The following is a 15034-nucleotide window of genomic DNA, read 5'->3' as shown; positions in this document are numbered from 1 at the left end:
TGTGTAAGATACCAAGAACTGTATGTCTGTTCTGTGTAAGATACCAAGAACAGTAAGTCTGTTCTGTATAAGATACCAAGAACTGTAAGTCTGTTCTGTATAAGATATCAAGAACTGTAAGTCTGTTCTGTGTAAGATACCAAGAACTGTATGTCTGTTCTGTGTAAGATACCAAGAACTGTAAGTCTGTTCTGTGTAAGATACAAAGAACTGTAAGTCTGTACTGTGTAAGATACCAAGAACTGTAAGTCTGTTCTGTGTAAGATACCAAGAACAGTAAGTCTGTTCTGTAAAAGATAGATACCAAGAACTGCAAGTCTGTTCTGTGTAAGATACCAAGAACAGTAAGTCTGTTCTGTATAAGATAGATACCAAGAACTGTAAGACTGTCCTGTGTAAGATACCAAGAACTGTAAGTCTGTTCTGTGTAAGATACCAAGAACTGTAAGTCCGTTCTGTGTAAGATACCAAGGACTGTAAGTCTGTTCTGTGTAACATACCAAGAACAGTAAGTCTGTTCTGTGTAAGATACCAAGAACAGTAAGTCTGTTCTGTGTAACATACCAGAACTGTAAGTCTGTTCTGTGTAAGATACCAAGAACAGTAAGTCTGTTTTGTGTAACATACCAAGAACAGTAGGTCTGTTCTGTATAAGATACCAAGAACTGTAAGTCTGTTCTGTATAACATACCAAGAACAGTAAGTATGTTCAGTATAAGATACCAAGAACTGTAAGTCTGTTCTGTATAAGATACCAAGAACAGTAAGTCTGTTCTGTATAAGATACCAAGAACAGTAAGTCTGTTTTTAGCTCACCTGTCACATAGTGACAAAGTGAGCTTTTGTGATCACCCTTCGTCCGTCGTCTGTGCGTGCGTGCGTGCGTCCGTGCATGCGTGCGTTAACAATTTCTTGTCTGCACGATAGTGGTTTCATTTATGATTTTATTTTAACCAAACTTGCACACAACTTGTATCACCATAAGATCTTGGTTCCTTTCTTTAACTGGCCAGATCCCGTTATGGGTTCAAGAGTTATGGCCCCTGAAAGGGCCAAAATCAGCTATTTTGACCTTGTCTGCACAATAGCAGCTTTATTTATGATTTGATTTTTACCAAACTGGCACACACCTTGTATCACCATAAGATCTTGGTTCCTTTCTTGAACTGGCCAGATTCTATTATGGGTTCCAGAGTTATGGCCCCTGAAAGGGCCAAAATTAGCTATTTTGACCTTGTCTGCACAATAGCAGCTTCATTTATGATTTTATTTTAACCAAACTTGCACACAACTTGTATCACCATAAGATCTTGGTTCCTTTCTTAAACTGGCCAAATTCCATCATGGGTTCCAGAGTTATGGCCCCTTAAAGGTCCAGAATTGGCTATTTTGGCTTTTGCAGCCATATAGAGACTTCATTTATGGTTTGATTTGATACAAACTTCCAAAATATCTTCAACAACAATAAATCTTGGATTCCATGACAAATCAGATATAATCGTAGGTTCCAGAGTTATTTTATATCTGATTGCCTCCCCTGATTGTAATCAAAATGGATTTATATCAGTAAGTCCTAGGACTAATTTGAAATTCCATAATTGTCATTAGTTGGACTGAGACAATCAGGGTAGATAACTATGGACTGATTTTATGTCAAATTACCTCCCTTTGTTTTAAATTAAAATGATTATTATCTCCGTAACTAATGAAGATACTGATCTGAAATTTCATTTATGTCAACAGATTTATTTGGCCGATCCTTCTTTTGTTCACTTACAATAATTTTTTTTTAATTACTTCCCTTTTACGTTACTATAAATAGCTTATTTTTAGTAACTTTTTTATTATTGGCTGTAGGGAAAAACCGAGACCACTTTCCTGTGGTACAACATGGACGGTACCTCCAACTTTTAGGTGCATTTTGACATATCTGTACCTTGTAAGATTTTTTTTTCTTTTTGGTTAAATTTCTTCCCTTTGCTGTTCCTGTCCTTTAGACTTAGATATTTTTTCTGAGGACCTTCTTGTCCTCAAGTGCAATGATAACAGGTGAGCGATATAGGGCCATCATGGCCCTCTTGTTTAATTAATATTTAATATAAAAAAAAAATGTTACCTTTGGTAGCAAATATGACAAGTGCCCCTTCTGGTAGGGGACTTTTAGTGCTGGTCAGAGGTCTAGTGAACTCTGAATTCAGAGACCTTTTGTTAAAGAAAGCTGTGAAAAATGGCATTGTACGTTTATTACGCGCTGGAAAGGGAAAGCATTTATGTCCCCGCTCGTTCATCTGTCCATCTGCATTCTTGTCCAGAGTATTTCTCAGCATCTACTGACTGGAATTGAGTGAAACTTTATAGGAAGCTTTACTCCGAAGAGGAGATATGCATATGTCTTCTTGTTCCGGTCAGATGATTTTTCACTGTTATTGTCCTTTGATTATTCAACATCACTATACTTTAGTACCATTTCTTGTCCAGAGTATTTTTCAGCAACCACTGAGTGGAATTCAGTGAAACTTCATAGGAATCTGTAATACCAACAGAATATGCACATAATTGTTATCTTCATGTTTCAGTCGGATGCTTTTTCACTGAGTTTCCCACCAATTTCAAAATAAAATGTTATCAAAATTGAAGTTAGATACTTTGTTATATTTAGAGGTGTTATAAAACAGTCAACAACTGTAGATTTTTGTAGATGTAGATTTTAATGCAAGTGTTGTGTTATAACATATTGTATATATAGAACAATATTGTTTATACATCATTGACAGATATCAGTTCATTAAGTTATACTGCAGTAGAGAAAATTAATGCTTTCCAGTAGGGGACTTTGTATTGTATGGCAATACTTCATTCACTTATTAACCTTCTTCTTTAAGCATCTAATGGACTGATAATTATCAGGAGCATTTACAGATGGCCTTACTGTATAATTCAGGGGCGGCAAATTCAATTGTCCATATTGCCCAGGTTGTCCCAAAGCTTGTACGTACAAGTGAAATTTGACCAGAATTTACTATATAACTATCATACGGACAAGTACAAAATAGCAGTTGACAAAACCGGACAAGCAAGTCAAAATCAGATTTCGCCACCCCTGGACTGTATGTTTTATTGAGAATGAACTTTGAAAATTTTAACAAATATAATCCAATAAACATACTGCAGTACTAGATGTTTATTTAAAAATCTGTTTCATTTAAACTTTCAGGTGGACCAAGTATCAGAGTTTCTACGCTACAACTTGAAGGCATCATATGCTTTGTGTAACGTTAACAGGAACCAAACAGCTTGTAACGTTCTAGCAAACATGTGTGTTCTCACTCTGTATGAATATAGAAACAAAGACTTCCAAAGCAGTGACCTCAATAATGCTTGTGAAGTATATTTAAGTGCTTGGGTTCAAGCGTAAGTTGTTTTTGCAAAAGCTTTGTATACAAATTTAATAGAAGTGTATGACTCGATGTTGTTGCCGGTTTGTTTGGCATGAATGCTCACTGGCCTCTGCTATTTTTTTTCCAGCAAGTGTTCAGTTTTAACATTACTATAAAAAGTTAGTGTTGTTATGAAATTTCTTCTCTTTTTTTTACTGTCATTGAATGTACACAGTTAATTTTCTTCCTTTTTAGCTCATCTGATTTTTGGAAAAAAAATGATGAGTTATTGTCATCACTTGAGCAGTTGTCGGCGTCGGCGTTGCCTGGTTAAGTTCTTGAAAACCACTGTTCAGCATTACACCAAATTCACAGGAATGATCCTTGGATGGCCCGCTTTCAAAATTTTTCAAAGAATTGAATTCCATGCAGAACTCTGGTTGCCATGGCAACGGAAAGGAAAAACTTTAAAAATCTTCATGTCCAAAACCAAAGGGCCTAGGGCTTTGATATCTGGTGTGTAGCATCATCTAGTGGTCCTCTACCAAAATTGTTCAAATTATCCCCCTAGGGTCAAATATGGCCCCGCCCCGGGGGTCACATGGTTTATATAGATTTATATAGGAAAACTTTGAAAATCTTCTTGTACAAAACCACATGGCCTAGGGCTTTGATATTTGGTATGTGGCATCATCTAGTGATCCTCAACCAAGATTGTTCAAATTATTCCCCTAGGGTCAAATATGGCCCTGCCCCGGGGGTCACATGGTTTATATAGAGTTATACAGGGAAAACTTTGAAAATCTTCTTGTACAAAACCACATGGCCTAGGGCTTTGATATTTGGTATGTAGCATCATCTAGTGGTCCTCTACCAAGATTGTTCAAATTATCCCCCTAGGGTCAAATATGGCCTGCCCCGGGGGTCACATGGTTTATATAGTGTTATATAGGGAAAACTTTGAAAATCTTCTTGTACAAAACCACATGGCCTAGGGCTTTGATATTTGGTATGTAGCATCATCTAGTGGTCCTCTACCAAGATTGTTCAAATTATCCCCCTAGGGTCAAATATGGCCCCGCCCCGGGGGTCGCAAGTTTTACATAGACTTATATAGGAAAAAAAGTTTAAAAATCTTCTTATCTGAAACCACAACTCTTAGACCTTTGAAATTCTGTTTGTAGCATTGTCTTATGGTCCTCAACCAAAATTGTTCAAATTGTACCCCTGGGGTGAAAAGAGGCCCTGCCCTGGGGGTCCCAAGTTTTATATAGACTATAGGAAAAAGCTTTAAAAATCTTCTTGTCAGAAACCATACGACCTAGACTTTTGATATTTTGTATGATGCATTGTCTAGTAGTCCTCTACCAAAATTATTCAAATTATGCCCCTGGGGTTAAAAGAGGCCCCGCCCTGGGGTCACTTAGTTATTATGTGAGTTATATAGAAAAAATACCTAAAAAATCATCTGATTCTATTTCTAAGACTATTTAATTATAATTACCTGATGACCCCAAGTAATATGGTGTCACTTGATTGTTACCTTGACCTACTGACCTACTTTCTTGTTTTTTAAGATACAGCCTTGAAATATTGATAACTTACACAGTTTTGCACACAAATCGTAAAACTGAATTTCATTGACCATGAATGTGACCTACTGACTTTCTTAATATTTTATCATCAGTTTGACGTTTGAAACATGTAGCTCATATTACTCAGGTGAGTGATTCAGGGTCATCATGACCCTCTTGTTGTATGTAAGCTGGTATCTCAGTAACCACTTGTGGGAATGAATTGAAACTTCACACACTTATTCACTGTGATAAACTGATTTACATTGCACAGGTTCCATAACTCTTTTTTGCTTTTTTACAAAATTATGCCCCTTTTTCGACTTAAAAAAATTTGGTTAAGGTTTTGTATGTAAGCTGGTATCTCAGTACTCACGCATGGGAATGGATTGAAACTTCACACACTTGTTCACTGTCATGATCTGACATGCACTAAGCAGGTCCCATAACTCTACTTTATTTTTTTTTTCAAAATTATGCCCCTTTTTCCACTTAGCAGTTTTTGGTTAAGTTTTTGTATGTAAGCTGGTGTCTCGGTATCCACTAATGAGAATGGATTGAAACTTCACACACTTGTTCACTGTCATGATCTGACATGCACTGTGTAGGTCCCATAACTCTACTTTGCATTTTTTCAAAATTATGCCCCTTTTTCAACATAGCAGTTTTTGGTTAAGTTTTTGTATGTAAGCTGGTATCTCAGTATCCACTAATGGGAAAGGATTGAAACTTAACACACTTGTTCACTGTCATGATATGACATGCAGTGCAAAGGTTCAATAACTCTACTTTGCAGTTACAAAAGTATGCCCCTTTTTAGCTCATCTGATTTTTTGAAAAAAAAATGATGAGTTATTGTCATCACTTGAGCGGTTGTCGGCGTCGGCGTTGCCTGGTTAAGTTTTATGTTTAGGTCAGCTTTTCTCCTAAACTATCAAAGCTATTGCTTTGAAACTTGGAATACTTGTTCACCATCATAAGCTGACCCTGTATAGCAAGAAACATAACTCCATCTTGCTTTTTGCAAGATTTATGGCCCCTTTTGTACTTAGAAAATATCAGATTTCTTGGTTAAGTTTTATGTTTAGGTCAACTTTTCTCCTAAACTATCAAAGCTATTGCTTTGAAACTTGGAATACTTGTTCACCATCATAAGCAGACCCTGTACATCAAGAAACATAACTCCATCTTGCTTTTTGCAAGAATTATTGCCCCTTTTGGACTTAGAAAATCAGTTTTCTTGGTTAAGTTTTATGTTTAGGTCAGCTTTTATCCTAAACTGTCAAAACTATTCCTTTAAAACTTGCAACACTTGTTTACCATCATAAGCTGACCCTGTACAGCAAGAAACATAACTCCTTCCTGCTTTTTGCAAGATTTATGGCCCCTTTTGGACCTAGAAAATATCAGATTTCTTGGTTAAGTTTTATGTTTAGGTCAACTTTTTCTCTTAAACTATCAAAGCTATTGCTTTAAAACTTGCAACTCTTGTTCACCATCATAAGCTGACCCTGTACAGCAAGCAACATAACTCCATCCTGCTTTTTGCAATAATTATTGCCCTTTTTGGACTTAGAAAAATCATTTTCTTGGTTGAATTTTATGTTTAAGTCAACTTTTCTCATAAACTATCAAAGCTATTGCTTTAAAACTTGCAACAGTTTTTCACCATCATAAGTGGATACTGTACATCAAGAAACATAACTCTGTCCTGCTTTTTGCAAGAGTGATGGCCCTTTTTAGACTTAGAAAATCATGGGTAGGACAATATTTCTATTATACAAAAAAAATCAGATGAGCGTCAGCACCCGCAAGGCAGTGCTCTTGTTATATAATAGTTTCTTACGATCACCCGCATCACATGTGACTTCATTTCAACTTGCAGTTGTCATAAAATACGATTAAAAGGAAGTGCAGAGGAAAAGAAATATATCTCAAGTTCTTGCAAAATTAGTAACTAATTCATACATTTCTAAATCAGTCTGCATGCATATGATCGCATTTCTAAATCGGTCTACATGCAAACGATCGCATTTCTAAATCAATGTACATGCATACGGTCGCATTTCTAAATTAATCTACATGCATACGATCACATTTCTAAACCAATATTCATGCATACGATTGCATCTCTAAACCAGCCTACATGCATACGATCACATTTATTAACCAATCTACATGCATACGTTCGCATTGTCAAATGTACATTGACATTTCATTACATTTATGATATCTGTTTTATATGTTTTTGTATTCAGAGGTTCATTGAAGTATGTTCCTACACTGTATTATGCCCAGATTAGTGTGATTGGGCTTCTCCCAATGCAAGGAGATGATGTTCTTCAGAACGATTTTCTCCAGACACAGTATACATTCAGTCCAGTGTCCAGACTCGAGTACAGGTTGGTCAGGTACAACATACATGGTGAATATCTTGGACTGAGCACAGTTCAGAACGGGCGTATACAACTGTGTGCTGACACTACTGATAAACAGAATGCAGCTTTTGTGTTTGGTACAACGTATTCCCAGTCTGTGAGTATCATTTACACTTACACTTATTTATGTTTTGGCAAAGTGATGTTATACTTTGAAAGACAGCAGTCTTGTAACTGGAGTAAAGTGATATTATACTTTGTACAGACTTGAGTATCGTAGTGGGGGTAAAGTGATGAAGCACCTTGCACAGACAAGAGTCTTGTGGTTGGAGTAAAGTGATGTTATACATGTACCTTGTACAGACACCAGTCTTGTAGTAGGAGTAAAGTGGTGTTATACCTTATACAGACATCAGTCTTGTAGTGGGAGTAAAGTGGTGTTATACCTTATACAGACACCAGTCTTGTACTGGGAGTAAAGTGATGTTATACCTTGAACAGACATCAGTCTTGTAGTATACTACACTATACACTATAGTAAAGTGGTGTTATACCTTATACAGACACCAGTCTTGTACTGGGAGTAAAGTGATGTTATACCTTGTACAGACACCAGTCTTGTAGTGGGAGTAAAGTGATGTTATACCTTGTACAGACACCAGTCTCTTCTTCTTCTTCTCGTTCGCCATAATACACTTGTATGTCTTCGACCTCTACGAATCTGGTTGTCTTTTGTAAGGACTCCAGAGTTCCGTACAGTTTCTCCTGTATAGTAGGCTGTATTGGCCATATAAGATTTCTCATGGTTTGGTGGCGCTTACATGTCTGCAGAATGTGTTCGGTGTCTTGTTCTGCTTCACCACATGGACACATGGCTGAAGGTACAGCTTTCATTACTCTGTTGAGGTGTTTGTTGAGTTTGTTGTGTCCTGTTCTCAGTCTGAATATGGTGGTTTGCTGAGATCGTGAGAGCTGATGGTAACTGTCAGGTTGTTGTTGTTTGTGGAAAAGAGATTTAATGATAGTTTTCATCTCATCTAGGCAGACTGGATTTTCTTCCTGTTGTTGTTCTGCGCCTTGTTTTGCTAACAGATCGGCTTGTTCATTGCCGTAGATGCCACAATGCGATGGTATCCACTGTAGCACTGTTGTGGAGCTGTTGATGTTGGATATTGCTTGCTCCACACTTGATAGCTGGTAATTACTGAGTGCCTGTAATACAGAGAGTGCATCTGTAAGAATAACGACTGGAGTATTGTTGTTGACATTGTTTGATATCATACTCTTGTAGTGGGATGAAGTGATGTTATACCTTGTACAGACACCAGTCTTGTAGTGGGAGTAAAGTGGTGTTATACCTTATACAGACATCAGTCTTGTAGTGGAAGGAAAGTGGTGTTATACCTTGTACAGACACCAGTCTTGTAGTGGGAGTAAAGTGATGTTATACATGTACCTTGTACAGACACCAGTCTTGTAGTGGGAGTAAAGAGGTGTTATACCTTATACAGACATCAGTCTTTTAGTGGGAGTAAATGGTGTTATACCTTGTAAAGACACCAGTCTTGTAGTGGGAGTAAAGTGATGTTATACATGTACCTTGTACAGACATCAGTCTTGTAGTGGGAGTAAAGTGATGTTATAACTTGTACAGACACCAGTCTTGTAGTGGGAGTAAAGTGATGTTATACCTTGTAAAGACACCAGTCTTGTAGTGGTAGTAAAGTGATGTTATACCTTATACAGACATCAGTCTTTTAGTGGGAGTAAAGTGGTGTTATACCTTGTAAAGACACCAGTCTTGTAGTGGGAGTAAAGTGATGTTATACATGTACCTTGTACAGACATCAGTCTTGTAGTGGGAGTAAAGTGATGTTATGACACCAGTCTTGTAGTGGGAGTAAAGTGATGTTATACCTTGAACAGACACCAGTCTTGTCGTCGGAGTAAAGTGATGTTATAACTTGTACAGACACCAGTCTTGTAGTGTGAGTAAAGTGATGTTATAACTTGTACAGACACCAGTCTTGTAGTGGGAGTAAAGTGATGTTATACCTTGTACAGACATCAGTCTTGTAGTGGGAGTAAAGTGATGTTATGACACCAGTCTTGTAGTGGTAGTAAAGTGATGTTATACCTTGAACAGACACCAGTCTTGTCATGGGAGGGAGTAAAGTGATGTTATAACTTGTACAGACACCAGTCTTGTAGTGTGAGTAAAGTGATGTTATACCTTGTACAGACACCAGTCTTGTAGTGGGAGTAAAGTGGTGTTATACCTTGTACAGACACCAGTCTTGTAGTGTGAGTAAAGTGCTGTTATACCTTGTACAGACACCAGTGTCATGGGAGTAAAGTGATGTTATACCTTGTACAGACACTAGTCTTGTAGTGGGAGTAAAGTGATGTTATAACTTGTACAGACACCAGAATTGTAGTGGGAGTAAAGTGATGTTATAACGTGTACAGACACAAGTGTCGTGGGAGTAAAGTGATGTTATATGTAGTTCAGACATAAGCTTTATAGTATGTATGTGTGTGTGTTGTGGGGGTGGGGGTGATGTTAAGCCTTGTTAAGACTGAATCCTTTTAGTTAGGGTAAATTGATTTTATATCTTGTACTGACATGAGTCTTGTAGTGGGGACAAAAGTGATGTTGTACCTTGTACAGACATAAGCCTTGTAGTTGGGGGAAAATAGATGTTTTACTTTCTACAGACTGGATCATTGTAGTTAGGGTAAAGTGATGTTATACTTGGTACAGACACGAGTCTTGTAGCCGGGGAAAGCAATCTTACACCTTTTACAGAAGCAACTTTTTATATGCCCGTCTCTGAAAGAGCGGGGCGTATTATGTGAACACTCATGGCGGGAGGATGGGCGGTCGGCGTCCAAAAGCATGTCCGCTCTCTGAGTCGAACAGTTTTCATCCGATCTTCACCAAACTTGGTGACAATGTTTGCGGGCATTATATCTTGGCCAAGTTTGATAACTAGCCAAATCACCACAGGCACTCTTGGATTATCACCCTTGAATTACTCAAACTCCGCGAGTTTAGCCTTGTCCGCCCTCTAAGTCAAACAGTTTTCATCCAGTCTTCAACAAACTTGGTGACAATGTTTGTGGGCATAAATGGCCAAGTTCAATAACGGGCCCCAGGCACTCTTTATTATGGCCCTTGAATTACTCAAACTTCGCGAGTTTAGCCTTGTCCGCCCTCTAAGTCAAACAGTTTTCATCCAGTCTTCAACAAACTTGGTGACAATGTTTGTGGGCATAATATCTCGGCCAAGTTCAATAACGGGCCCCAGGCACTCTTTATTATAGCCCTTGAATTAGGCCAAGTTCGATGACGGGTGTATTTTGTGACAGTCTGGAACTCTTGTTTATTTGTAATAAATGATGTAATGCTTTGCACAGACACCAGCCTTGATATGGGGGTAAAGTGATATTAAGCCTTGTACAGACACAATTCTTGTAATGGGGTTAAAGTGATGTTAAGCCTTGTACAGACACAGGTCTTGTAATGGGGTTAAAGTGATGTTAAGCCTTATACAGATACAAGCCCTGTTATGGGGATATGAATGGGGCTAATTGATAGCTCTAGTTGTCACTGTCCTTTTTGTAGTTATTTGGCTGTCATTGTATAGTTCTAGGAAAGTTCTAATATGCTCATTCTGAGTCATGATCATGTATTGCATTTAAGTAGAATTTTCAGATTGGATTATGTCTTCTTTTTCAGTGTAAAATAGCTGCAATTAATCTATGGGATCAGAGCATGTACCCAGCAGAGTTCTATGATTTATGTATCCTTTACTGTTATGAAGACATGAAAGGGGAACAGTACAAGACAATTTTCAGTTTTCTTTTGAAATGACAGGGATATAATAGCCAAATCGCCAAAGGCACTTCAGAATTATGGCCCTTGAATTACCCAAAACCAGCCTTTTTACTCTTCAATGGTATATTGTAGTGAGTAAACAATATATAAAGACTGACTTACTATTTAGATGATTAGGCAGTTGTGGGAGAGATGTGCCTTTCTCGAAAGCAGCTCTAGTTTAAATTTTTATATCTGACCATTACAAGCAGTATTTAGTACTCATGAAAATTATTAGAAGTAAGAAAGTACCAGATATGCCTTTAAAGTACTTACTTTTTAGCTCACCTGAGCCAAAGGCTCATGGTGAGCTTTTGTGACCACTCAGTGTCTGTCGTCATTCGTGGGTCGTGCGTCCGTCAACAGTTTCTAAAAAAATACTTCTTCTTGAAAACCGCTGCGCAGAATTACACCAAACTTCACAGGAATGATCCTTGGGTGACCCCCTTTCAAAATTATTCAAAGAATTGAATTCCATGCAGAACTCTGGTTGCCATGGCAACCAAAAGGAAAAACTTTAAAAATCTTCTTGTCCAAAACTGCAAGGCATAGAGCCTTGATATTTGGCATGTGACATTATCTAATGGTCCTCTATGAAGATTGTTCAAATTGTGCCTCTGGGTTGAAAAGAGGCCCCGTCCCAGGGTCACAAGTTTTACATAGACTTATATAGGAAAAAACTTTAAAAATCTTCTTGTCTAAAACCACAAAACCTAGGCCTTGATATTTGGTATGTAGCATTGCCTTGTGGTCCTCTACCAAAATTGTTCAAATTATAACCCTGGGGTGAAAAGAGGCCCAGCCCTGGGGTTGGGGGATGGGTCTCAAGTTTTACATAGACATATATAAGAAAAACCTTTAAAAATCTTCTTTCCTTAAACTGCAAGGCCTAGGCTTTCGGTATTTGGTATGTTGCATTGCCTTAAGGTCCTTTGCCAAAAGGTTCAAATTATGCCCCTGGGGTGAAAAGAGGCCCTGCTCCAGGGGTCCCAAATTTAACATAGACTTATATAGGGAGAAAAAAAGTCTTCTTGTCTGAAAGTTCAAGGCCTAGGCCTTTGATATTTGATATAGCATTGCCTAGTGGATTTCTAACAGGATTGTTCAAATTATGCCCCTGGGGTAAAAAGACGTGCCCTGGGGGGTCACTTGTTATATGAGTTAAATAGGAATAAATACTTTAAAAATTATCAGATCATATTTCCTAGACTGTTTCAGTATAATTACCTGATGACCACAAGCGATTTGGGGCCACTTGACTTTGATCTTGACCTACTGACCTACTTTTTTGTTTTTAGCTCACCTGAGCCAAAGGCTCATGGTGATCTTTTGTGACCGCTTAATGTCCGTCGTGTGTCCGTCAACAATTTCTAAAAAAATCTCCTAGAAAACCATTGGGCAGAATTACACCAAACTTCACAGGAATCATCCTTGGGTGGCCCCCTTTCAAAATTGTTCAAAGAATTTAATTCCATGCAGAATTCTGGTTGCCATGGCAACCGAAAGGAAAAACTTTAAAAATCTTCTTGTCCAAAACCGCAAGGCGTAGAGCTTTGATATTTGACATGTGACATCATTTAATGGTCCTCTATGAATAATGTTCAAATTGTGCCCCTGGGGTGAAAAGAGGCCCCGCCGCGGGGTCACAAGTTTTACAAAGACTTGTATAGGAAAAAACTTTAAAAATCTTCTTGTCTAAAACCACAAGACCTAGCCTTTGATATTTGGTGTTTAGCATTGCATTGTGGTCCTCTACCAAAATTGTTCAAATTATAACCCTGGGGTGAAAAGAGGCCCTGCCCCAGGGGGTCTGAAATTTTACATAGACTTGTATAGGAAAAAAAAAAATCTTGCCTGAAACTGCAAGGCCTAAGCTTTTGGTAAAATTTGGTATGTTGCATTGCCTTGTGTCCTCTACCAAAATTGTTCAAAATTATGCGCCTTGGGTGAAAAAGGCCCGTCCCAGGGTCCCAAATTTAACATAGACTTATATAGGGGAAAGAATAAAAATCTTCCTGTCTGAAAGTTCAAGGCCTAGGCCTTTGATATTTGGTATGTAGCATTGCCTAGTGGACTTCTAACAAGATTGTTCAAATAATGCCCCTGGGGTGAAAAGAGGCGCCCTGGGGGTCACTTGTTATACGAGTTATATAGGAATAAATACTTAAAAAATTATCAGATCATATTTCCTAGGCAGTTTAATTATAATTACCTGATGACCCCAAGTGATTAGGGGTCACTTGACTATGGCCTTGACCTACTGACCTACTTTCTTGTTTTTTAAGATACAGCCTTGAAATTTGGATGACATGTACAGTTTTGCACACCGATCTTAAAACTGACTTTCATTGACCGTGAATTTGACCTACTGACCTACTTTCTAATATTTTAGCATCAGTTTGCCATTTTGAACTTGTGGCTCATATTACTCCGGTGAGCAATTTAGGGTCATCATACCCTCTTGTTTTAGTTGTCTTCATTAAAAGTAAGATTAGATACCATTAAGTCAGTAATCAAGATCCTTAACATTTGGTCAGATTTAGAAATTAATCAGAATGATGTTAAACAGTTGTATCCGACACCAGTGAACATTCTTAATTACCGAAGCCTTGATCAAAGTTCGAGTGAAATTAACAGAGGTACAGTATAATAATTTTCTACTTCCTGTTGTTCACTTAAGTGAAAGGATAAAATTATCTGTTGTAAGTTGTTATTAGCTGGTCATGAAAATATCTTGATATTAAATCAGTGTCAAGAAGTTGGCACTAACCAGGGCCCACACTGGGCTGAAAAAAGTTGGAGCCACCTTTTTTCTCGGGAACGGTAGGGATGGTGCTGGAGAGGTTTCCCTTCCCGCGGCGCGTTGAAAATTTTTGTTACTTCCCATAAGCAAAGGTGATATTCTAGCTATAAAGGGGGACTTTTGAATGAAAGTGGGTATACCTCTAAAGCAAGTTTTGTATTTTAAAATGTTGTTGGATGTTTGAAGCAGCCTGTCTGAAATATTTTTCCATTACAGCTTCTTTTTGTTGTGGGCCTACTATGTAAATGCATGGCCCGGGGGCTGTGTTTTTGGTGCTCTGTGCATCCGAGAAATCTACCCTGATACAGGATTACATTTCAAATCCATTCCTAACTTTTAAAGACATTCAAAAAACTTGGCAAACACCTTTACTAATTACTTACACAGACACGGTCCAGTGTATTTTTTTTTTTTATTAATATAAAAAAACAACCTTTTTTTCACACAAATATGCTTTCTACATATGTTAGTCAAATGAAAAAAAAAATGATGACAAAAATCCGGTCACAGTGTCGTGTATGATATTGTGACCGGATTTTTTGTCATCATTTTTTTAGTATATTTGTGTGAAAAAAAAAGGATTTTTATATTAAACAAAAAATACACTGGACCCGTGCATGTGACTAAGATACTGTCTGACGGTGGCGACAACGTTAAAAAAATCATCAAACCATTCATTATTTTGCCGATTTATTTACTAATTATTTGATCCATGGAAATTAAAGGCATCAATCATTTAATCTGCCGTAATGACAACAAAACAAAAAGATTATTTTAACCCGATAATCGGTTGCTAATTGATTGCAGATTGCATCTTCTCGCGTGTCAAGATGTTTATTACACATTGTTATATGTAAAGTAAACACAGACTTGGTAGTACTATCCCGAAATAAGTTAATTTTATAAGGTAAAATTATCGGAACCAATCAACTGTTTTTTAACATAATTTCTCGGAGGTTACGATTTAGAACGTCTGAAACAAAATGGCGGTCCAAATTACGAACATTTTTTTCATTTTCGCC

The 15034-nt window shown here is 37.6% G+C and overlaps 1 protein-coding gene across 3 annotated transcripts in view; it reads left to right on the top strand.

Annotated features, from left to right (window-relative positions):
- LOC123550531 (meckelin-like) overlaps positions 1-15034 on the top strand; it is a 73163-nt gene that overhangs the window by 23142 nt on the left and 34987 nt on the right. For all 3 annotated transcript variants that reach the window (XM_053545645.1, XM_053545646.1, XM_053545647.1), the window contains exons 7-10: positions 3215-3411; positions 7210-7486; positions 11072-11135; positions 13747-13848. In XM_053545645.1, coding sequence (XP_053401620.1) covers positions 3215-3411; positions 7210-7486; positions 11072-11135; positions 13747-13848 — 640 coding nt within the window. The remainder of the gene's footprint in view (positions 1-3214; positions 3412-7209; positions 7487-11071; positions 11136-13746; positions 13849-15034) is intronic.

The sequence above is a fragment of the Mercenaria mercenaria genome, chromosome 6 (genome assembly GCF_021730395.1).
Source record: "Mercenaria mercenaria strain notata chromosome 6, MADL_Memer_1, whole genome shotgun sequence".
Classification (NCBI taxonomy): domain Eukaryota; kingdom Metazoa; phylum Mollusca; class Bivalvia; order Venerida; family Veneridae; genus Mercenaria; species Mercenaria mercenaria.
Note: the sequence above shows the minus strand (reverse complement) of the source record. Positions and strands in the feature narration are given on the sequence as shown.